The 25,912-nt window shown below is 35.0% G+C and overlaps 1 protein-coding gene across 9 annotated transcripts in view; it reads right to left on the reverse strand.

Moving 5' to 3' along the window:
• Positions 1-25,912, reverse strand: part of USP34 (ubiquitin specific peptidase 34) — a 141,936-nt gene that overhangs the window by 30,053 nt on the left and 85,971 nt on the right. For all 9 annotated transcript variants that reach the window (XM_075035415.1, XM_075035412.1, XM_075035410.1 and 6 more), the window contains 18 exons: positions 25,053-25,093; positions 23,936-24,060; positions 22,700-22,852; positions 21,413-21,517; positions 20,203-20,258; positions 19,982-20,102; positions 16,170-16,353; positions 10,958-11,121; positions 9,846-9,911; positions 7,350-7,496; positions 7,208-7,264; positions 7,033-7,110; positions 6,221-6,315; positions 5,040-5,212; positions 4,277-4,430; positions 2,695-2,773; positions 1,100-1,153; positions 909-1,004 (listed from right to left, as the gene is read on the reverse strand). In XM_075035415.1, coding sequence (XP_074891516.1) covers positions 909-1,004; positions 1,100-1,153; positions 2,695-2,773; positions 4,277-4,430; positions 5,040-5,212; positions 6,221-6,315; positions 7,033-7,110; positions 7,208-7,264; positions 7,350-7,496; positions 9,846-9,911; positions 10,958-11,121; positions 16,170-16,353; positions 19,982-20,102; positions 20,203-20,258; positions 21,413-21,517; positions 22,700-22,852; positions 23,936-24,060; positions 25,053-25,093 — 1,948 coding nt within the window. The remainder of the gene's footprint in view (positions 1-908; positions 1,005-1,099; positions 1,154-2,694; positions 2,774-4,276; positions 4,431-5,039; positions 5,213-6,220; positions 6,316-7,032; positions 7,111-7,207; positions 7,265-7,349; positions 7,497-9,845; positions 9,912-10,957; positions 11,122-16,169; positions 16,354-19,981; positions 20,103-20,202; positions 20,259-21,412; positions 21,518-22,699; positions 22,853-23,935; positions 24,061-25,052; positions 25,094-25,912) is intronic.

Here is a 25,912-nt window from a genome sequence, read left to right on the forward strand (position 1 = left end):
CGAGGGATGAAGAGTCTTTTTAAGCTAAGAACCTAACATGTGACAGATGATAAAGCAATACTTTTGGCCAGAGGGAGCAGGGAAACTGGCTTTTCATGTGATGAAAAGGGAGAAGAATGTCTTACAAATCCCACATTGGGGATATATCTAGCACAGCGAGATCCCTAGTTAAATACTCTGCTCCTGTGTGCTGCCTTTTTCAGTTCCTCAAGCTATACATGGCCTAAATAGTATCTTTACATAAATAGTCAGGTATCCTAAGAGCAGCCCTCATCACTGAGGAGAACAGGGAGCTGTAGCTGTTACTGGGTTTTGTTTCCCCTACCCCTTTTACTAACACCTGGGCTACACTATGACTATGGGGAGGAAGAGATCCTTTTCTGACTGATGCTCCCCATCATAAGCACAAACAGTCACAATCTTATATTGCTTTCACATAGAATTTCACAACCACTAGCAAAAGTGCAAACAGCTAGAACTATTCTCTTATTCTGTCCCACCTCAAAGCAGTAAGTTGCTGAGGAACTGAAAAATGAAAAGGACAGTGGTTAACGAGAATACTTCCTGTAATATTGCAACTATTCAGAAAATCTTGATAAGCTCTCACAAATACTGCAAAACAGTGCTCTACCATTTTTTACCAATAAGATGCAGAACGATTCAGATATCTGAACTAGAAAACACAGGACAGAATGAGAAAACATCTAAAATTTACATACAGTGGAAATCTTAATTTACTTCCTAGTCAAATGACATTCTCCTAAGGAAGACAGCTAAATGAAAGGACTGTCATCTTACTGATTTAAATTATATTCACTTTCCTATGTTTATTCAGATTCCTAATTTGTTTAGGATTTCCTGCAGGATTTCCTATTTTAAAATTGGTGTTAAAACAAATCAACTTGTACCTCCAACAATTCTGACGAAACATCAAATTTGTAGTCTTTGCCATTTTCTTCCTCTGGTTCCATCCGTTTATAAAACAGCATGTAAGCACTGTGTGTCTTTAAGAAAAAAACATCTGTATAATTTTTGCTTTCAGAGATAAATCATGAAAGTAGAAGTATAATCATATAACAAGTGTTTGGAAGAGAAATACCTTTTCAAATGAGAAGTCCATAAATTTATCAGTAACAGAATCATAAGTTTTTGTCTGTCAAGAAAAAAAGTAAAACCATTAATTACAAGGGTTTTTTTATGGTCTGGTTATTGGCAGTTTGAGATAAATGTGCAAGTGAACTATTTCATGACATTTGCAGGGAGGCTGCTGAGAATTTATTCTTTGCTCAAAGTAGTCTTCCTTCTTTTTTTTCTTCTACAGTGGCCTATTCTGATTTTTCAAGTCAGTGTATAATATTGTGACCTACATCTCCTGCTATTTCCTGTCTCATCCATCTCATTTACACTTCTTTTTAGACACCTAAAGGTATTTTATCCATTTGCCAAACAAAATATTTTGTTTTATTTCTGCATATTGCCTTTATCAGACAAGAGGAGTTTTCTTATGCACAGGACTGTTTTAGTAAGATACTGCATTATTCATAATTTTTTTAATATAATTTTATATATATTTATATATAAAAAAATCATATACAAAAATGATCAATTCAAGCATAACCTGAAAACGTTTGAGTGTTGTCCAACAGTTATTCGTATTAATACAGTGTAAAAATATCCAGACTGATGTCACAGGGCAGTGGGCTGACCCAAAAGACAAAGCTGATACTGTATTAAAAAACCTTGTACTACTGAAAGCAAGCAAACATCAACTTAAGAAATTTTATCTTCTTACAATAAAAGGAACAAGCAAAACTATTTAAGCCTGTAGATCCATTAGCTTGAAAATAACTTACTAATATCAGAGCTCAAACCTTCCTGCTGAACAGCAGCATAAGCTGTACACAGATCTGACAAGTTTTTAGTTCAGTTCTGTCACCAGTGAAAAAGGATCTGACTGTAAGAGGTTCACAGACCAGAATCTGGAAGTTCCTAACACAAGACATAGACAAAGATCAAAAAGCCCTGTTCCTCCACAATAGGCATAAGCTTGAAGTAATTATTCCTTCAGTCAAGCCTGAGCAAAGCAGCCATCCAAGCAAAGGATTACTAAATTAGTTGCATACTTACTTTTTAATAAGTAAATAAATAATATGATGATAAAAACCAGATATAGTGAAGAAATACCTCTTCTTTGGAGAGAGACTTTACTAACTCATTTTGATTCATTAGTAATACCTATGCTATACTTCTGACACCTGTCTTTTAAAAGCCACATAAAAATACGTGGATTCATATTCACAAATCAAATATGATAGTTGGTACAGGAGAAATTAAGAACCTTCTCCTTCGTCATCTTAACTTCTGTTCTACAGAAAGTGTAGAAAAACTAGAAAGCTTGCATCACCAGCTTGCAAGCAGTCTCACTTTGCCAAGTCTTTCATCCCCCAAAGGAGGGGGAGACCCTTTGAAGAGATCGATGGTAGAAGAACAGCTAACTAGATGAACGTAAGGTAAAGTATCACCTGCACAACAAACATGTCAAAGGTTTAATAAAACCAGCTAACACTTCGAACTGTTTCATATACATTCACAACAGATGGCAGACCAAAGGTGAACACCATGGACTCTTCACAGAAGTCTTCAGAACAGATATTGTAATGGTTGAATGTGACAAAAATAAAAGTCGTAACTTACAGTCATTTCTCCACCAAAACATTCTGAAGCAAGCTGGGCAGAATCAAATGGTTTTACTTCAGCATCATTGAAAAGGTACCTGTAAAACAGTAAGATTTTAAAAAACTGCTGTTTGTCTCTAAGGGCAAACAAAGCATAACAAGCACTTCAAATGATTCTTCAGATTTAAGCATGCCTATTAATTTCTAATGTCTTGTTTGAATCACAGCAAACTAAAAACTGATCCCAAAAGTGACTTCCTTTCACTAAGATCAGGAAGTCAGCATTTCAACAGTTCTTGGTTTTTCTTTTTATCAAGAGACACATTATTTTCCTCATTTTTCCAGTCTGACTCTGGTACAGATAGGGTTTTAATGCAGCCAAGATCTGCCTTTTCAATCCGAGTGAAATGGAAATCAAAATTAAAAAGAGGAGAATCATTCCTTAGAACAATAGAACTCAAACTGGAAGGAAACAGAACATGGTACGCTGTTACGATTCCCTCTGGAGCAGGGATTGGGTCACAAGTTTCAAAAATGCTCCAGCTAATTATTCTAGAGACAGGAGTAGAGGAAATCTTGTCTCCTGTTTCAGGGCCTCAGCTGAGAATCTGAGATATGACATCCAGAAATGAAAGGCAGACAGTGTTCCCTGCTGTCTTATGTCACCTAGCAAGACCTTCCTCCTTTCCATGCCAATGTCTCATCCCTTTCCCAGGCTGCTACTTCCAACTTTTTCTTCCTCTTCACAACCATGATATGCCCAATGTATGCAAAAGTTTCCAAAGTAGAAGTGGGATGTCATAGTTTAAAAAAAAAAATTAAAAATTATTATTTAAAAAGAAAATAGTGCCTAGCATTTATTCATCTAACTTATGTGTAAGAAGGTCCTGTCTCTTTTTTTAATCTTTGAAAAGAAGGGACAGAAAAATAAACGCTGTCAAATATTCCAGTATGTCACTGTAAATTGCATCTAGGAGGAGCTGGCCAATAGGAAAAGATCACCAGCTAGATAAACTTAAAAATCAAATGTGAAAACAATTCCACATAGAAAAAGTGCATTAAGAACATATTTAGATAAACTAAGTATTGTAACATCATTTCTGCCACACAGGATGCAAAGAGTTTAAAGTGAAGAAATATTCAAACTGTTGTTTCACTGAAAATGGACAAAGTGAAAAGGACTGAATTCCACAATCATAAAAGTAGCTGTATGCTTGCCAAAGGTAACAACTTGATTTTATGAACGACAAACTATTAAATCTTACTTCATTTGTACTGAAATAGACTAAAATACAGTCTTTGATAGTCCTGTCAAGAAACAAGCACTGGCTGTAATGTGAGGCTAGCATGGCATTCTCCTGCTACACCTGTGTCCAAGGCACTCCACAACTATTGCAGCTACAGCACACAGATTTGTATGCTAATAAATTAATATACTTACACCTATCAAATTCCAACATCTTGTGCTTTTGAGAGTAACCCACATCATGTTATCTCCTATACATATAAATCCTGTATCTCCTATACTGCGTCTGACACAGTCAACAAGTTTTAGTTATTTTAAAATAAGAAATTACAAAATGTTGTTTTGCATAACTCACCATTTGTTGTTTTTGTAAGCATGGGGATTGACTATATCTCTGATAAAACTGTAGTAATGTCCACCATCTGCTGTTCCTGTATGAACCGTTACGCCTATCAGATCATATTCATAACTTTCAGTTTCTTTCAAATATTCACCATCTTCCTTAAAACCTGTAATAATTTAATACAGTATTTCATCAGTTATCTCCTAAACACCTGAACTTCAACATTTATGCCTTACACACACACATTTCCTGTAGTTGTACTTAATTTTTTTCTTTTCAGCACTGCACAACAATCACAGTCAGAAACTCCATACCCAGAACAAGCAACACAGATGCCAACTCTTGTGAAACAGTTATTGCTTTTTTTTGCAAAACATCACTACTAAAGAGATCAGGACTAATAACTAAGTTATTCCAAGTTAGCACATCTTATATATGATGGCAGTTAGCCAGCCATTTGCTGAAGTCCAAGTATTACCCTGCAAAATCAAAATAGGCTAGCAATAAGCCATATGTAACTATTTGTAATTTCTCTCATACTTTAAAAACAAATTTAAGAATAATTCAAATTGAACATTATATGAAAACAAATATAATTGGCTGTTTTTCTCATTATAAAGAATGTATGACTTTGGGAATATAGGTTGATTGAAACTCTTTTTAAGCAAACAAAATCAAGCATAAAATCACCAATTGTTTGCTTATGTTATGTATACAGAAAGTGGTACACAGATGAAAGAGACAAAGCTTGCTGAATTCATTTTATGAGGCGTACCTTCTTTTCTGTCATTTTTTCCCATGAGGAAATCTTCAGTGTAAGGTGTCATATCCAAACGTAAAGGGAATGAAAAATGCGTATTGACTTTCTCCTTCATCATGGTTACCATATTAAATGTATATCTCATTGTATTGAAGCTTAAGATACGAGGTAGTTTCTTAAAACATGCCCTTAAGGGTTAGAAATAATCATGATTTACAAAAGTTTAGTAGGTTGAATTGTATTTTCACAAAGATTTTAAACACATTTATTTCAAACATAAAATTGGAAATCCGTTGCTAAGTCACATAAATATAATATTCACCTATCATAATGCCCTAGAGCAGGGCAGTCTAACTGGCAGCAGAAAGGTGACATTTAGCCTATTGAACAATTCTACTTAGCCTATCATCGTGCCTTGGAAGAAACAACAAATTTATTCATATGGCACAAATGACAGTTTTCTAAAATTATAATGTAAAATGAGTCATGAATGAATTTAACAACGCAAATCTCCTCGTTAGACAGAGTTACTATCTTGTAACTGACAAATTTCAGTGCAGAACATATCTTATATTAAATCTCATGAACTTCACAATAATGATTTTAAAGTAAGTTACTCTTTCACACATGTCCTTTTAACAGCTAGAAAAACAACTATGAGGTTTTTCATCTCTAAAAAATAAATTTGTTAGTTGCAACACAAAAACAATATAAAATTTTTATTTAGCTTTCTCTTTATTAGCAGACATTTTAAAATACGGAAACATTTTGAAAACTACCAATTTTAATTAAGAAATTTGGAGTTATGTATGAAACCTAAGCAATTATCCTGCATAATAACATAAGTACTGAACAACCTCTGAAATAATCTGACCTTTTAAAACCAGGAGAAGCTACAGATTTCAAAAGGTACTAATTTCTACACATTTCTTTTTATTTACATTAAAAAAAGGTCACAAACATTTTACTGTCTAGGTTATCTTTTGCTAAGATACCTTGTATCCTTTGTTTTGGAAATTTGATTTCTTAGTTACATGCTCATTTGCACAGGGACCACATCCTCATAGGCATACACAGTAGCAAACTAAATGAAACCACAGTCCTGTCTCATCTAAAGGACTACTCTTATTCCAATAGTAATTTCAGTAATTTACTAAAAAGAAACATTAGGAATGTTTATTTCTTCTTAATCATACCTTTTTTCAGCCCGCACTTTCTTCCCACAATGAGAACATGTATACATGTTGTCACCTTCCAAGGTATCTTTAATAGTTACTTCATCAAGGGATTCCTACATATAATAAACAAAAACAACAAAAAAACCCCTTACATTTATCTTAGTTACATTGATCTTGTGCTTGCATGGCCTGCTTTACAAACCCCTCTCTTTGTTTAATTAACATTTCCGTAAGTTATGAAAGTAAAGGTGGTCAAAGGCACCAGAAAGTTTGCAAGAAGAGCATGTACCTGAACTAAGAGAAGAGTTTGACAGGAAAACCAGTTCCTTATCCAAACACAAAATTTAAGAACCAATTCAGAAAAAATGGTTCCAAGCTGTCCCAAAGAATTCAAGTACTTGAAATTCACATTCTAAGGTGTGGATTAATAGTTGTTTAAAAAACTTGAAAACCTAAACCTATGCCAGTGTGAGTTTTAAATTAACTTCATAAGCAATAGTACACATATATGTAAAATCTTTTGATATTTACAAAGAAAAAAATGTCCTCTTATAAAAAGTAGCCATAGCATTTTTAAAACACAGAAGTAGTGATTACTGAGTGTAACACAATCTTCAGTCAATTCCAAATAGCACCAGCTTATAGCATGCTGCATTGAAAAGGTGAAACAATTCACTCAAATTACCTAGTAATATCAATCCAGAAATACACCAAACCTAGAGTACAGGTACAGGAAGCAACAACAGCGTATGGTACAGTCATTTATACTTGACTTCACCCATTTATAATTGTGACCTATGCTACACATCTCACAGCTTGGCATTACTTACATAAATATTCTTCATATCTGCCACCTGGCATCTTACTGTATAGAACTCTTCAGCAGTCTGACTTACATGCTCACAGTCCTAAATCACAGCAACGAAGGAGAAAAGCAATGAAATAATGCTTGAGAAGTTAAAAAAAAATATCTTTAAAAGATAAGGATAGGGAAAGAATACTTACCAAAGAAACAACATTGTTTGTGATAACACCTCCAAACAAGCTTTTCACTGTATTTTTCTGTGAATGAATTAATAAATTCTGTCAAGGAGACTTGAGCAAATCCATAAGTTTTCAAGTTCCCTTCTGCTCCCTCTTAACTCACCAGTTCTGGAGACATTTCTTCTATTTTTGTTATTAGGTCAGTGAAGAATTCAGTCATATCTTTCTGCTCTCCAGTGTTCAGTGGCTGCTTATCCATGGTGTAGGTTTTACAGAAAGGCCTTGGATTGTATGCCTTACATTCACTTTCCTTTAGGTAAAAAATATCAGGCAAAACAAATCAACATAAATCCTTATATTTTGAAGTTACACAGATATAGTGAACATACATATATGAATGTCTATTTAAAAAAGGACATACTTTTACATACAGTATCTCCATATGCCTTTTAGGCAACAAAGGTGTTTAAGTGCTTAAATGCTTCTGATGAAATGTAAAGCGGTTTTTAACTAAATTATTATCATTATTGTAATATTATTAAAATATAGTTTGTACAATATTAATAAATAATATTTAATAAATGCTTAATAAAACGAGTCATTAAAATAAAAGAACTTGGCTGAAGATGTGACACATCTGTTCAGATCCAAAATATAGTATGAGGAACATCAGCCTGTATTTATGTATTTCTGGACAGTACTGACTTAAACCTTGACAAGTACTTAATTTCCATTTGGACTTCTCTATGCTATAAAACTGCATCATCTAGTTCTCAACTGCGTGTGTTCAGAGAAAAGAATTTGCAGTATAAAGCAATTCTTTAGAATACATCCCCCATTCCGCTGCCTTGCGCACTGGGAATGCAGAACTTATTTACAGCAGAAGGAACTTTGTTCTTGTAAACACGATATACATACTGTTTTCTTTTAAGGATGTGTAGCAAGACAGTGCTTCCTGTAAATATTACCTTTTTTGGGAATAAAGTCAGTCTTCAAGGTTTTAATAATGGTAAATCTTCATATGATTTTATGTTCCTATATTATTTTATGCTTATGTAAATACCTAGATTTATTTTTTCTATGACTCATGGCAGGGACTACAAGCCTAAATTCCTTTCCTCTATTTGTCTTCAAAGTGGTTATGAATTTCTTTCACAAAAGCCAGTGGCAAGAACAAAACCACTCAGCTCTCCTCAGTTTTCTTTTTTCATTATTTCACTATTTCAGAAATGCTTCACTATTTTAACAACAGTGAACACCTAGCAACTGCTTCAATTTTGTTACTCAGGCTCTGGAATTTCAAAATTTTTAGTTGCTTTTTAATGCTTTATTTCAACAGATTAACCTTTGAAACACTGGAGCAAGGAAAATGCAATGAACAAAAATAATATATTTTATTTTATCACCAGGGAAACTGGGGCAAACAAGTTGTTCCATGATTAAATGAAGAACCAAGCTCAGAATCCTTTACCTCAATGTCCATGTAAAAAACACAATGAATAACAATGGTGTTTGAGACACACTCATGGCAGAGTGTTTGTTAAAAATAAAAAAATAATTTATTGGGATCTTGGCATGGTGCTCACATATGGAATCAAAACATCCTAGCAGGACAGTCAGTGTTTGGTAGTGATGGGGGTCTGTCGCTAGGGTCCTTGCAGTGGTTATCTTCAGTTAGACCTGGAAAAACTCCTCAAATCACTGCTTTGCTGAATTCTTATAATCCAGCTGGTAAGAGTCCTACATGACCTCCTCAGCATCTGTGTAATTCATTTCTATCGATTCGCCTTAACTACGTACAAAGCATCTCTTAAATATCTTAAATCCATACAAAAGACTGTCCTATGCAGTCATTTCTGCAGAAACAGTCTTCACTGATCATTTACAAAAGTCGATTTGGAAACTGGACTAGACACAGCAGAGGCAGTAGTAGCATTGTCCCAGATTGCTACTTGGAGGGCTCCTGTAACAATCAGTAAAATAATTCATTGGGAAAGTACAGTCAATTACCCAGTTTCAAATTGGTCCATTAGAGATGCCTGGCCAGGGAGCTCCTGGACCACTCAGAGGTTTAGCAATGTAAGTGCACAGGGTGTCCATACAAGGCACAACCCTGATACCCAGCTACATCGTGACTGTAACTAAAAAGCAGACTTCATTTTCATACTTGTTAACTCACTCGTAACTGAAGTCCCATAGCTATAGTAAACACCCTGTGTTCACCTGAGCATTCATGTGCTGGGGGTAAAAGGTTTAAATAAATGAAGGATGCTCAGACTGTGGCACCTAAGCCTGACGTTCCCATATATTCACTTCACAAACTTTTTTTTTTAAGAACACAGTAGACAATCACTAACATTTGAGAGCTGGTGCTTGCTCATTAGAGTTGGTGCCCAATATTAAACACTATCTTAGATTAGGATTTACACTGCCTCTTCATGAAAACTATTAGACCAATGTTTGCTTAACTGATTTCCTGAATAACAGCTTTAAAGTGGGTAAAAACTATTTCAGATAAGACACTCATTTACAAAACTTAGGCACAATGGACTTAAGGTGACAAAAATTTACATATAGAATGGTAACTACATTTTTCTTGCCTTTTTTTTTTTCTTCCTGAAAATAGGATACTTTATAAAATCTTCTCTTTCGTACCTACCATTAAGTATGTAAACATTTTCTGGAGTTCTAGTAGAGTGGTCTTGTGTTTCATATCTTCTGAATACTAAAAGAAATTCATAAAAGAAGACTTTATCTTTTTTGTTTATAACTTTCCAAAAACAGCCCTTAAAAAGATGAAACAATCATATTTTTAAACAAAAAACCAACCACTTTATTATGGACAATTAAGAAAAATTACTGTGTACAAGAACACACAGTACACTATTTTACACTTACATATAAAGTACTACCTACTCATTTTTTGGCATGTCAACATTAAACCTAAGTAAAAGAACTCTATTTTTAAAAATTTACTGCAGCTAGGAGCTTTTGGGAAGGTATTACAAAAGACCATATTAATTTTGGAATGATTTATTTCAGTTCATAGACGTTGTGAGAGTTCTGATCAACCCTCTATATAATGCATTTCATATGCAGACCAGGAGCATAAAAAATAAAAAAAATTTTATTTTTTGTTTTTAGTTATAAATGTCTAATTCTAGATGAAGTTAAGTGACATCTACCAATAACTTAACGATAACAAAAAATGATGAGGTCACTGCCAGTTAGGGTGTTTCACACATTATATATGCTCTGTTGATGTCAGGGATCAAAACAAAGCTTTCTCTATTACAATAAATAGCTAGAAGTAGTAATATTCTATTTCTGGAAGTTAACCAATGTAATTTATAGGACTTGCTGTACTTTTGGTAGCATGAGATACATGGTCTGGGACTTTATAAACATTCAAGAAGAATAACTTTTATTCTAAGAAAATGACAAATTAAGAGTTAAGAAACAACAGACAAGTCACATAAAACCAAACTTGAATAAATCTAGTTGATAGCAACAGAAACATGAGTTTGAGAACATGTTTTATTACAATGCCACCTTAAGAACCTACTGCATTACAAATACATTTAAAAAAATTATAAATCTCTTAGACATCAGCAAAAGAATCCAACTGAACAAAAAGCAAACTAAATCCTGAAAAAATATTCTTTATCAAGAAATAAGTCTTAAAAGTAAGTCTATATCAGCATTTGCACTGATTCTAAATTTAAACTTCTATGAAAATCCACACAAGGAACATAAGACCCCAAAGCATACCTTTGCAGTAAAGATTGCTTGTCTGGCCTCTGGTATCATGTACAGTTGCTGAATAGTGGATGCCAAGTAACACGTTGCTCCAAGATTAGTTAGACCCACAAATCTACATTCAGCGCGAACATCATCATGTGGCCAATAATCCCACTTGTAAGGTGCATGGGAAGCTGTAAAAAATATGAATCACACACGCAGAAAAAAATCAATTCAAAGTACAATTTACAAAAACATAAATACAATTAAAGGCTTTATGCTTACATTAATAAAATGCATCCTGTTTATGCATTCTACATTTACAGACATGAGTCAGACTGTACCTGCTCTTTAAGAAAATGCACTATAGGTACCTCAGGAAAATCACTTGATACAGCAGCAAGCCCTTCTACATGCCACACTGCTTGGGGCTGCAACTGATTTGCTGTGCTCTCCAAAGCACTACTCATGGCAAGTATCTTCTCTTACACTTGTTCTAGCAGTAGTATTACATATAGTAATGGTCTTCCAGCCTCTACCTTTAAATTAAAGTTTGGTAAAACCACATCATGTTTTCATCATCAAGTGCATCCATAAATTCTAAGCATTGGCTGCTATGCATTTTTTCTACATAAGAAATGGTTTTTTTTATAATACAAGCCAACCATAGCTCTCTCAACACTTCACTGCCTAAACCACTGAGAACATACTTTTAACTGATAACATACAACCTTTACAAGCTCCCAAACGTACACCAGTCATTCCCCCAACACAAAAATTACTCATAATTTCTACTACCCATTCCCATGCACCCGTATGTCACATTGTAAGAAAGCAAAGCAGTCTCGGCACCAAGAGGCTCAAATTAGGGAGCCTTTCCTTCACATAACAAAACACAGATTTGGCATCAGGGGTAACCACACATGAAGCAAGACCTTTCTTTTCAGAAGAGAGGCTGGTTTCAGAATGACATCTACTACAAACAATGCCAGGCTAGCAAAAGATCTTTTTGACCAGTACAGAAGATGGATAGATGCTTATCAGAGATAAGACACAAAAGTGCAGTGAAATGAAGTGGTTGACTATACGCAAGCTTGAATAAACTTGGGAACAGTTTTTATAGGAAGAGAAGGAATGTTTTTCACTGCACTTCAAAGCCATATATACCAAAGAGATCTGCTATCTACAAGAAAAATAGGGGTAAGCAAGAAGTGAATTGCCTAGAGAATCAGACTGAAAAGACATTTTCTTTTCCTGTAAGTTTTCTATTCCTCTATATTTCATACCAGATGTAGCAATCTATTTCTTACGCAGCATGGCACTAGACAAGTTAGGCAAGCCTGACAGACTCTTCTTAATAAGCCTCATTCTGATATGGCTGCCAAGAAATCAGAAGAATGGGAAAGTTCTCCTCATCTGCCAATCAAGAAGATGGTAACTAGACTAGACAAACCATTTGTAAGGGATTAGTACTGCTTCTAGACACTGACAGGCTTCTCTTTCTAGCATCCCACGCAGAAGAATGGAATGGGGAATTAATCTTTGAGCTGCAGAGGCAACTAGATGACACAAGCACTAAATTACAGAGGAATTAATCCAGTGTCCAAGAAAATTCACTGCAGCCTATCTTCCTTGGTATGCAAGAAGTTTGACACAAAAACTTGCAATGCATCTACCTTTGCCAGTCATCCACCAGGATATCACTCTCCAAAAAGGTAGTGTCCTGCAAATAATTCAGCACCTCTACTGAAGTATATGTTCAAATATAAAGAAGAAAAGCAAAAAAGTAATCTGGATTTATTTTACAATCTGCAAAATTTATGTGGGCTCAAGATTTAAATTTTAAATCCTTAATTATTTTGCCAAAGATTAAAAGCTTGTTAAGGATTCTTCTCAATTCATACTACCAGCTATAAATTCAGGAAACTATTTGGCATCCTCTGAACAGATCCTCACATCTTCAGAGAGCAGACCAACAAGACATTCTGTTGCACAACAAATAATTGTTGTAATCTTCACTTTGGCATTGGCATCAAAACAACTTTTAGCCCTGCAGCTTCAAGTAGGGAAGGAAAGAGTTTTAATTCTCCTGTTTCAACAAATCTCAGTAGCGTGACCTCATGTTACCTGGTTACACTGGGCTGATTGGCCAGTTGAAACAAAGCTCTCCTCCATGTTTAACCTCCTAAAGAAAGTACTTAGCATGGCAGAAGAACACAAAACTCCCTCCCTTAACTGAAATCCTTAAAATGCAACATCTTAATTCACCCATTCTGATGTAAGTACTCAGCATCTAGCACTGCTTATAGCTCATCAAGCTGTAATTACAAAGAAATCAGACGACTTCTGTATACTTCATGAGAATAGTTGGGAGTATCTTCCTCCTACTTCAATCTGACAACGGGCTTTCAGAAATTTGACAAAGAATTTCTCAGGAAGATCCTGTTTCCTCCACCCTGGGATTTTTAAGCAACTGTCTTCATTTTCATAATAAAAGCTTTCCTTTTGCATGTGGATCTTAACTAGAAAGGTAAATTTGAGCCTTATTTATGTCTATCTTCTTTATTCCTCACTGTCTTTATAGAAATCAGCCTTTTCTCAGGAAGAGAGAGGGAAACTTGTAAGCAAACTCGCAATACTCATATTCTACTTTAAGCAAAATAAAACTGAACTTCTTCCTCTTCAAATGACTCTGCATTTCTCTGTATTTCACCTTCTGATCATGCTTCTGCTCCAAACATAACATCAGACACTATCTTAAACATTATCTTAAACAGCTGGTCTTGTTTCCCTCCTTTGAACTGAACGTTTTTGTTAGTCTTGATCTTTAAAGAAAGCAAAACTCCAAAACACTGCAAGAAATTTTATGAACACAGAGGGAATCTAAATCAATCCCCTCTTCAGTAAGATCAGACTCTGCATTAATTGTTAGCCCTCCCTCTTAATAAAAAGGAGGAGAAAAGTCAGCTGACATCAGCTACTTAGGAGTTCACCTATGGTATCACTTGTGGAAAAAGCATGAAGGCACCCCTATGTCTTCAGCTAAAACCACTGTAACGTGAAATAGAAAAAAGCATGCAAGTCATTCTCTTCTTCTATCTGTCTGTGAAGGGAGCAAAATTAGTGGAAGCTTTAAAGAAAAATGCTGCTGCAGTTAAAACTTCACTACAACTACTTCACATTATTCATAGTAGTGTAAGTTTGAAGAACAGTATACAGTTGTGCATTTTAATATGACTACCAGAATAGAGTCTTAGTAACACCATTTTTAATTAGAACCCTAATGTGGGGGGTTTTTTTGTCCCAAGGAAAATATGCTAGATATCCTTTAACAAGATGTTTTCTTTTTGAAAATTTTACTTTATTTTGCTGCATTAAAGCCATCTCTTAAGAGCATCCTGGCTTCAATCAGTTAGGAGTGCGAGGAAAAAATGGTAGGATAGCAGAGACAGCAATCAGTGAGACTAGAGGACAACTGTACGAGTAGCAGGATTGAAGATTTCTGCAGTGAACCACAAAACTGAAATGTTAAAACCAAAGACTGGATGGAAATTTATAATATTTTCCTTAGTGTTTCTCCCAAGAACAACAGAGAGACAGGCCTAAGACTAAGATTTTTAAAGACTAATAAGATTACAAAGTGAAGCAAAGTGGAAAAAAACAGTTTTAAGAATCTTTGGATCACATCAATGGAATAACAAGACTTTAAACAAATGAGGTATCAGAAGTCCTGTGTCAGTTGCACGTCAGAAAGAGACAACGGCATTCTGCCAGTTGTAAAGAAATTAACATTTGTGAAACTGAGATATCCCGACTATGGACCAGGATCACAGACCAGATGGCTCTGGAGAACTCAGGAAGGGACAAACAATCTAGAGAAGAGTATTTGGAAGAAAGCAACAACTGTGGTAAATGTTATGGAAAACTTCAGCACCTAGGAATCACTGGCATTTAGAGCAAGAAAAATACTAACTGTAAAACTTAATGATTGCACCTGGAGAGATACAGACAACCTCAGCAGCAGAAGATGCACTCAGAGAAAAGACAAATATCTGATATTTAAAAAAAAATATTCTTCATAATATTTTCCCTGAACATAGGAGACTTTGGAGGCTTTTTAGAAGGCCCCAGGCATATGACTGCAGAACACAAAACATTATTACAGTCAGATTTCTCTTTTGCTTCCTGAATTGTAAGGCACTAAATCAATTCCACAGATTATAATAAATTACAGGTCCTCAGGTTACAGGAATTTAAACTGGGCATCAAGCTAAAAATGCATAATGAGAATTTGCGAATCAAAGATAAAACACTAAATAACTTAAAATTTTGGTAATTTACATATTATACATTGGAATTATGTTTCCAAAACACAGGAAGCATGAAAGCCAAGAAGCATAACAAAATTGTATTAGCACTGTAAGCAGACATCTGGGTATAGACCGAAGTAAACTACAAAGATATGAGAGACTTTAAAAACATGACAGTGCTTTAATACCCACTATATCTACAGTACTTCAGTGTGGTTTATATACTTTGGTTTACATATAAACATACTATGTTTCTTCATGTTAGAAAGGGAAAACAGAAATTAAAATCCAGCACAAGCCAACGAAACATGTAAAATCCACTCTAACAATGTTATCTATGTGTCTGTGTCATTTAACAGGATCACATACTTTAAATAACACATATTTAAGAACAGATGATCTGAAAATTATACATGGGATTAAAACCACTCATTTGCTAGGTGAACAAAAGATGCCTACATCTTCTCTGTGACAGTACCGTAAGCGATGGTGGATAAGTAGTAGAGCTACAAAGTGGAATTTTAAAAGTAGTGTTAGTGGCAATGTCTTTCTTCATCACTACTTTTGGAAAGTGGGACTATTCAGTTGAAGTCTAAAAACATTCTGTGTCACCTTTGCATTTCCCCATTTCTACCTATGCATTCTTAACAGATCATTATTTTTAGAAAGTCATTAAATGCAGATGCTTCTGATGTATTTCAGGAGGAAATGGAAACTCCATGATTGCAGTACTGCTCACAATGGTGGCTAGCCATCCCCATCATAAACACAGAATCTTCAGAACGAGAGTCCATATTACAAATACACTCTTGTTTTCTCTACTGAACTTTATAAATCCGAAAATTCAAAACAAAACCAAAATGAACAGAAAATGCAAATGGACTAGTTTTCCACAAAATACTCAAAAGCTATGTATGAATAAAAGTCCTTACACTGCATATGTTGTGCCATAACCCAGTTGTGGAGCAGCCTGTAGTTTTCCACTGACCCCTTTACCATTTCTACCAACAAGTCATAAGCAGCAGCCCTTGAAGAATGTGACTTGCATTTTGGCTGTTGTCTGTCTTTCAAACTTGGCAGCAAGAACAGAAGATTGAAGATGTCTCTCAGAAACTCCTGTAAAACAGTTCAATCAGCACAATTAGCAGTTTGAACACATTCTTAAAAGACAACAGACATGTACTAACAATCTTCTAGAAACTTCTATAGACTTTCTAGACCACTATCATTTACTGAACTTTCTGACTTGTATACAAGTTCTGAATTATAAGTCTCAACAACTTACTTTACACCACATAAAAGTGCACTGCAACCATATTATAGCCTAAAGAGAAACATGTTCAGTGAAAAAGAATGACAAATTATGCTTGATTCATGATTGATAATCTAATTTAACAAACCACACACATCTATTTTTAGTAACTTTAAGACTAGTTTCTCCTAGTGAAAAAGGCAGCACATAACCTTAATCACTCTATTTGTTTGAATTTTATGAATCACTAATTTATCTTAAAACACACACTAAATTATGTACCATGTGTACTGCAAGTGTATTTTTGTACTGTTTCATGTTTGGAATATTAACAGAACTATAGAAGGCACAGGCATAGCTGTACCAAGTCGGGTTGCCTTTGGATGATAAATACATATTACACACTCTTAGTTATCTTTACCATCCCAGATTAATAGACTCAAAAATGAGATGGATCTGTCTAAACTTCAGTACCTTCTTTCTATTTAGCCAATTTAATTCAATAAAATTAAACCAGAAGTAAAATATGAAAAGGATAATAAAAAAAAAGATCTGTATAAGTCTCTAAGAATGAGTGGTCATACTCTTCCACAACTACAGCACCTTCAAAGAATCGCAGAATGGTGAAAAGGCTTTCCCCCACCTTTCAGCTATGAAGTAAACATTACTAATTAGTCATTTAAGTGGCGTAATGAAAGACCGTGAAAGAATAAATTGAACAGATTTTGTAAAGCAATACTTCAACAAATTTCCTTAAACAACCAGCAATTCATGTGCATACTTTATGTCTAGGGCTGATGACATGATCCATTGCACTTCACGACTTCTGTAAAATGTCTGCAATGTCAACAAACTGTATTTAATCATTAAATCATATCAATAGTGTATCATTTCAGTTGTCTACATAATCAGACAATAAATCCTCTACCTCTGCAGAACTTTGATTGCTTTTTTCCCCCCAAAGATATCTTCTTCAGTTTTTTTAGGGACAGAATTCTTCCCCATATGTAGAGCACAGGCTACCAATCCAGCTATTATACGTCACTCTACAATTACTACAGTGTAATTAGTAAAAAAAAAATGTTCTTCCTGAATTTTCCCATTCAGGTATATTCGGTTAAGAAGCCTTTTAACATTAAAAGGCAGGCTCTGCTGTAAAATCTAAGTTCTAAATATTTCAAAAAATGGCCTTCTGCAGAGTACACAGCAACATCACCAAAAAAAAGCCTTGTTCCAGCATGCAGGGAAATTCCTATAGTGTTAATATAAAATCTTATAACCAGGGTCTTATGTTTAGAGCTGAATAATATGGAAAGGTCTTCTCCTGGCCAATATAGTTAAATGAAGTTCTTCCAGATTTCTCCACACTTGGAGAAAGAAAATGCATAACATTAAAAATAAATAGATACCTGGTTTCTTAGTCTGTAGCAGAGTGCTTGTAGGGCAAAAGTCTGATTCGTTTTCATTCCCAACCATACTTGTCAGGTGTAGATGATTACAGCTCACCAAGAGACCAGCTGCATGGACTAAGTGGAGTTTCAGACTGTGCTTTCAGCTGCAGCCTAGTGCTGTGCTGCAGCCTTTTTCAAAGAGGTGTTTTAACACACCCACTACCTTAATGTGTCCCAGACTAGAAAGGCAGTAACTTCAGAGATCTGGATCTATCTTTTTCTGATTAACATCCTTAATCTTGTATTCATGCTGATTGAATTCTGACATGTTGGAGCAGGGAAGACAAAAAATGCTATAGATGATTTTGCTCAGAGGCTAAATGCAAAACCCCAATCTTGTTAAAAATATTTCTCTTTACCATCAAAGTGCCCTTAAGATACACCTTTCTAGTGAAGATGTATTAGCCAGTATATGTTGAAAATGTATTTTTGTGCACTTAGTGTAGAATAAGGTAGGCAGTGATTATCTATAAAAGGCATCAAAGAAGGTAGATGAAGTATCCTTTGTTGTCACAAAATGTGACCTTTAAAGTTTGACAATATTTGCCAAACAATAATTTTGTTTACTTAGATAAGGGAAAGAATCTGTAGGGAAGAAAAGGCACAGCAGAGCACCAGAATCCTCTGGGCAAGTCTAAACTATCTTCAGTATTTGCCAGTGTATTTTCCTGGAATTTTTTTTACCAGCCTTTGCTCAGAGGGAAGCATGTGTTTTCACAATCCTGTTCTATTACATTGAACACAATGCAAAACTCTTCACTAATGCACTTTAGAATGCACAGTTAGTAAGTATTCTTAATTGAACATAGAATTAAAAAAATTAATACTAGGTCATGACTGTCTTAGAAAATGTACTAAGTCCCTGTCTCTCAGCAAAGCCAAATTCTTTTTGAGAAGTTTCTTGTGGATACTGCTCTGTTCACATTCACCAATTTTTTCAAATCAAATTTCTGGCCTCCCTGTGATGTACTAAATACAGCCAATGTACTTTAGGATTCTGTATAGTGTCACTCCCCTTTACTTAAGCTTCCCTTTTGTTTTCTTCTTATATTTTTCATATATCCAAGCTACATAAATCTGATCTTTGCATACCTCTTCTATTTTAATTTCTACATCATCCTCCACACTGCACTCTGTGAACTGAATTCTTGCTCTAATTTAATCTGCAAGCTCTCCATACTTAAAATTCACTTATTCCAGGAGAATTACAGAGCAGTAGTCTTTTAAAATTCTGTCAGCAATGTAACTTTATGTTAGGTAGTGTACAATGTGGACACTATTAAAACTTTTGGATAGTAAAATTACCTTCAGGGCCATTTTATGATAACAGAGTAAACAGACAGGATATATACAACATAACTGGATACAGGGGACTACTTCCCTGGTGAAACCTCACTAAGGTCTAATCCTAAGTTCAGTACAGTCTATAGAAAAAAACCCCACCTGTTTAAGTCAGCTTTTACAGCAGGCAAAAACATCAGTTTAAGTCAGCTTTTACACCACAGATTTTTTTTTTTTTTCCAGACAATGTGGCCCCAAAACACAAAGTAGAAATTTTTTAGCATCTTCCCCTGCCTAGCCACTCTCCCATCTTACAAGCAAAGGTGGAATGTAATATTCTTCTAACAGGTGTCTGCCACTGTGTAGATGTAGAGTTTAAAAGCTACTTTTAGATTACAACTGTCTCAGGACATGGTCGAAAAGCAGCTGTTAATGACTTAAACCAGTTAATGCTGATCAATACTAACAACATTTAAAGATAATAAATGAAAACAAATAAAATTTCTAAGATGTAAGAACTCCATCCTGAAATGAAATACAGTTAGGAAGGGAAGGGATGGGACTGTATGTGCTACTTCTTAAATAAAGGAACAATATGTGTGTTTTTATCCATCATCCTAAAGCTAAAAATATGATATACCCTCATATATTAAGCCCTGCAATCAAAATGGTGGAAGAAAAGGTGAAATGAAGAAAAGTATAGTAACAAAAGATGACACTATTTTGATCTCTTTGCGGTCTTTCAGTGACCTTTTCTTACCTGGCCTTCGCGAGAAAATTTAAATGGTGGTTTGTGCTTAACAACACTTGTTGCAAGACGAAGTAGTCCCGTAAGTCCATCATCTTCTATATTACCATCTTGATGGTCAAGAATTTCTCTGCTGTATACACAAATATATACAAAGGAAGTGTTAAAACTCTGTCCCACTAACAATAAATATAATGCAACTTACAAGTGAAATTACTGTTAGCAAACCTTACCTCCGAATGCAGTCAGCAAGATGTCTTGCTAGTGCATCTAAATCAAGCAGTGTCGTCTGATTAAAAATAAAGAAAATGGAATATAAATGGAAAGCAATTACATACTTCATGAATTACAATTTATAAGCCTAGTCTGAAACTATGGTTATGCTTTTGGATGAAATTTTGTTATTGCACACAGAAAACAAGGGACAATTAAAACATCTTTCAAACATGCCTGCAACAATATTTTAATACTTTTTTATAAAGATGATGGAACTGTTTTTTAAAATCTATGTGGTACAGTTCAAATGAAGTAACATTTATTCTTTCAACTCCAGACCCCACGAAGATACTACCTGTATCATACCGAAAAAAATGGAAAAGTAGTGTTTTAAAGAGAAGTGTTAAACTGTTATTTCTCACAAGAATACACAGTTTGTCATCAGAAGGTTGGAAAGTCCCATTAGCATTTCTCGCTTGAGCAACATGCAGCAGAAGTAGGCAGAACTGTAGCCTAGCTAAGAGATTCAATTAATAAAACAGAAATGAAAGGAAACTGAGCAGAGGATTGGGGAGGGGGGGGAAGGGAGCAAAATTTTTGCCTCTACTGGGACCATCCAGAGTCAGGAGAGGACAAGACTTTCCCATTCTGGAGAAACCAGGGTTAAGGCTTTACCTTCCTTCCCTTCCCACACTCCTGACACAACACTGAGAATGAACTAGAGAGATTTATGTAGGGCCACCAACCAGCACAAGCAGTTGCAGAGTTTGCCCAAAAGGTAACTTTAACCCTGTAAAGATGTTTCAAAAGTTGTAAGTTTCCTAAACTGTGCTAAGCAGCTGTTAACTGAAATGTTTTCCTCTTTCAGCTTTAGTCAAACACTTGATTATCTCCTCCGTAGGCTGCACTGAAATTACCTGAGTGAATCTGACAATTAATTACAGTATTCCCAATGTCTATTACCTTTACCTAAGTTCACCCTCTTTGTGTATTATACCCATTTTCCCTTCTTGACTCTACAGGTTCAGTATCTGAAGCTTCCTTTGGCCAAAAGCTACTAAATACACATCCGAGAGTAGGGAAAGCTGGGAGATTGGAAAGATCCAAGAGCTGTTCACAGTAGTTCACCGTATCTTAAATAAAAACATCTCATATTGAAGTAAAAGTGGTCTGAATACCCAAATTTAAAAAAAGCAGAGAGTCATATGAATACAAAACAAAACCTACCTGACTTGCATCTTTGACATGTATGTTATCAATCAGTTTGCACAGCAGCCAAAAATATTCCTTACAACCTGGTCGCAGTACTGTTTCTTCTTCATAATCCTCTATCTGTGAAAAGAAACTGCTTTTGTTCTGAAGTACATCAGACAAAAAAACACAGTAAACACAGTAACTGTTACAAGAATATTACTTTCTTCAAGCCCCTATTTAAGATAAGTCAAGTACAAGAACAACGTATTTTACAATGGTAACAGTGTGTGTTCTATTTTTTTTCTGCAATATTTATTGATTTTCTTGAAAGATTATCAGGACAATCTGCCAGACCCCTAAAAAAATTGAAAATAGTATTGACTCCATCCTACCCACTGCAAATTGCAAAAATGTTCAGCGTTAGACTAGACAAAACATGAGAAACTTTGGCTGAATTCAAAATTAGTTTGTACAACTCTGATTTTAAACTCTTCTGAAAATGAGTCAAATAAGGCAAAATGTTCTGTAGATTGTTTTAATTGACCTTTTTTGTTTGTTTTTTAATATCAACAGAATTTAAAATGAAAGCAGACTTAAACTGAATGAACCACTCTCACCTGAAATCAAATGCCAGGCAGGGTCACAAGAATAACTGCCTGACAGAACCAAAATTCAGGTTCACACTTGACAACCATACAAATCCATAAAAGTGCTCTCCTTCAGATCTGGCTACAGCAGCTGAAGTCAGCACAGCCTCCCCTGATATGCATTGCTAGGTCTACAATCCCTAATTGACTTTACACAAAATCATCCAGGTTAGTTCAAACCGTCTCTGTTAACCTCCATACATTAACAGTGAGAACTCCTCCTGAAGTAGCTTTGACAGCATCCACAGAACCTCTTCTATTTAGTAGAGCTGTGAGGACAATACTCCAACAGAAAAACAGCAGCAATTGACTGGGGAACAATAACATTCAGCCACAACGACAGAGGGTATCTATGTACACATAAAACAACACACTGATTTATTTATGGGCTTACCTACATTTAAAAGTATTGTGTGGACACTACAATTCCAGAACAAGAGTACTTCCTAAATGCTATTCTGCATTTCTCCCAGCACAGGCAAGCTCTAAATTACTCTAGTGTTACAGCTTTAACTACTTTCGTGAAGTTTCTGGAAGCATCTAAACCAAAAATCTTAATATCTCAGTGTATCAGAAACAGTATGTCAGACATAATGATAACGTGCTTTTTTTTACATTAAAAGTAAGTTTAAATAGATCTTTGATACAGTCTTGTAATTTCTTAAGTTCTTACCCGGATTGGTTTCAGAGCTTGAGCGTCAGGGAGGAATTTTAATAACGTTGACGCAGCCAGCAGCAGAAAGGATCGATTAATTGAGTCTCCCCCATCCAGACCAGAGAGAGATAACTTGTATAAACCATTGCAAGACTCATGGCGAACAGCAGTCTTTATGAAAAATAAAAGAATTAAATGATTACACGCTTTATTTAGAAGATTATTTTTTTTTGGTTGACTTTTATTTCATATGTACATAATAAGTTCCTCTCATAATATCAGGTTAACAAGGTAGAATATGTCTTTCTAAAAACACATATTACAAATAAAGTACATTTAAATTACTTACAGAAAAAGGCAAAAGATACCATTCTAACAAAAAAGTTCATTTGTCTGTGCCCCTTGTCTTTTGAGTTACGTATTTTCTACAGTAAAGATTACAGCCAGTAAAATAGAAAATATCACATCTGGGCAAACTAGGGAAATGTATGTGCTGCTGGAACTTACACTTACTCATTCCTAACTATATGGTTAATTTGTTTAATTTCACTAGAAGAATTATTTTCTTCTTTGTTTTATTCTTTTCTTAAGGAAAATATCCACAGACTATCTCTAATCCAGCTTTGGAAGTTTGCACTCTCTTTTCCGGGGTTTTTAAATAGAGTCAGCATGTAAGCTTTTTCTGTGCTTGAGTAATAAAGCAACAGATAACAATTATCACATCATGTCCATATTGCACCTTTAAGCAATAACAAACAAATATCAGTTTTCTACTATGCATATCTTTATGCAATTTTCAAGTTTTTCTTAGTTCAGAAAAAATTACTTAAAAGCTAGGCAAAGATTTGGTAATGACAAAGATTTTCATATGAACTCTCATCCACTTCATTTTGTGATAAAAATATAGCTGAAAAAAAATATAATGGGGGGAGTATATTTAGACTAATCCATGTTAGATGGCATCACCCAGATATTTCAACAAATTACAATGAAAAAAATTACCTTCAAACAGAAGCCAAGAACAAAGATGAGAGTTTATAAACTGGTTTGCAATCAACCACAAATGTGCCACCTTACATGGTATTTTAACTACAACTGATTACTTCCTAAACAGGACTGCAAGTAACTGAGTCAGATCCTGTCTACCTTTAGCATGAAACAATGTTTTGAATTTAATGGTAGTTTGAAACCAAAGTCAATCTTGTTCCATATTATGCACTAATTAGTAATGCAATAACCTCTCCTTTAACATACCTCTGGAATAAGAAGGGTAAGTTTCTTTAGCCAGTCTTGCAAATGATCACTGTCCGCCAGACTGGATTTCACCAAGGAACAGCAGTGAGCCCAGCTCACCAAGAGCCACATTGAATAATGAGTGACTGAAAGAAAATCATATAAGAGTAAATCACGCTGTAATTAACAGAACAGGCTTTTTAGGTTGAAGAGTTGCATAGTTCTAGCACATATAACATTCATTTCAGTCATACTAATGTACGAGGCTAAATTCTTACTAGCATATAAGATACGACCTAAACTTAAAATTTTACCAATATGCTTACTAAATACTGACCATTGCACTACTGATGACAATTAGATTACTCTAAGTATTACCAATCTGGGGCACAATCCTTTCCTGCATCTCTACTTAAGCAGTGAGGTGGTACTTTGCTAATGGGCAGCATCATGTCTTAACATAAACATTTCCCTGGAGTAACTAGTGTATCTGTTCCTTTCTTCTTAACAGCTAAAAGTAAGACTTCAGTAGGTGTTACGTAGCATTTACTGAGAATTCAAGTGCATAGACATGAACATCTGCAGGGCAGAACAAAGGGGAAAAACTGAAGATGATGTATAAGCCTCGGAGGACATACCTTTACTTGTGCATGCCTATGCTGTACTTTTGACAATTACTTTGATACAGACTTAAACTGACACAGGTCATTTAAACCTTTTGTAAGAAACCTCCACAAAAGGGATAGATGGGGGAGCTTCAAGGAATTCTGGGCCCAGAATGATTTCTGTAAACCAGAATAAAGGTGACTATTGGTGACTCCTGTGGTGTTATACATGCTGCTCTTTGGAAGATAAGAATACAGCTTGTTTTCCTGCCAAAACCAGCTCTTCTGGAGATGAAGGCTGCTACAGTACAAAATTTCAATTCATACAAAACAATTTTCAGAGACGGAAAGCCAGGAAAGTCTTCTGGCACCTCTCTGTGTATTCCCACCTAGATTATAACAGCCCTCACACTACCAAGGAACACAATTTTATAGCATTCTAGTGGTGGAATAAATCAAACCTGTAACTTGTTATCTTCGATATGTTTTCACTACTATTAGTTCATAACATATAGCTATTTTGCAGCACTAACCTTCATGTCTTGATCTGTGATCAGACTGAGCTTTCAATACCCTGAACGGGAAGAAGATAAAGCCATTTGAACTTTTTCACAGAACATAACAGATTACCACTTAGAAATACAAGAACACACAAGTAACAACACAGTTACTCTTAACTACCTATTAAGAAAACTAAAATTTTGATCTTAAAAGGATTCATTTCTTGCAGTATTCAAAATTAGCAACTATAATAAAACTATGAAAATCTTCAAGTCACCCCCTTAAAGCTTTACTGACTACAAGATTAAGTCAAGAAAAAATACCCACAACCCCTTCATTTTATCCAAAAAAGAGAAGATGATGTAAATGGAACTAAGAACTGACCCATACAGAAGAAAGCTAGTATTCTTCATAAAGAACCACACTTTGAACAAACATTTGCAAGCTTTAGACAAATTTTAAATGTTCGTATTTACTTACATTTTTATAAATTGCAATAAAAGGTTATGAAACCAAAACCATATATATATTTAAAATTATTCCTGCAACTCAACTAGAGGTTAAAGTTAGGCACACTTGCAGACTTGACTGGAAATGCTCTGAATGTCTTTAACAATCTTTTTAAAATATGGTAAAACACACTATCCATTACTCAGAATCACGTAATTCTACAACAGCAAATGTAGCAAAAAACCTGACCTCCCCACCATCAGTCCAACTGTCATGATGCAGTCTTACACAGAATTGCTTTTCTCAGGACAAAGGGCAAAAAGTACAAAAATCTCTAATAGCCCGTTTCTGAAGGTAAATTTTTGCCTTCAGTACACGCACACTTACGAAAACAATATGGGTAATTTCAGCAGTAATAAACTAATGTTATTAGGATGGGAAA

Source organism: Buteo buteo, chromosome 9 (assembly GCF_964188355.1).
Source record: "Buteo buteo chromosome 9, bButBut1.hap1.1, whole genome shotgun sequence".
NCBI classification, from domain to species: Eukaryota; Metazoa; Chordata; class Aves; order Accipitriformes; family Accipitridae; genus Buteo; species Buteo buteo.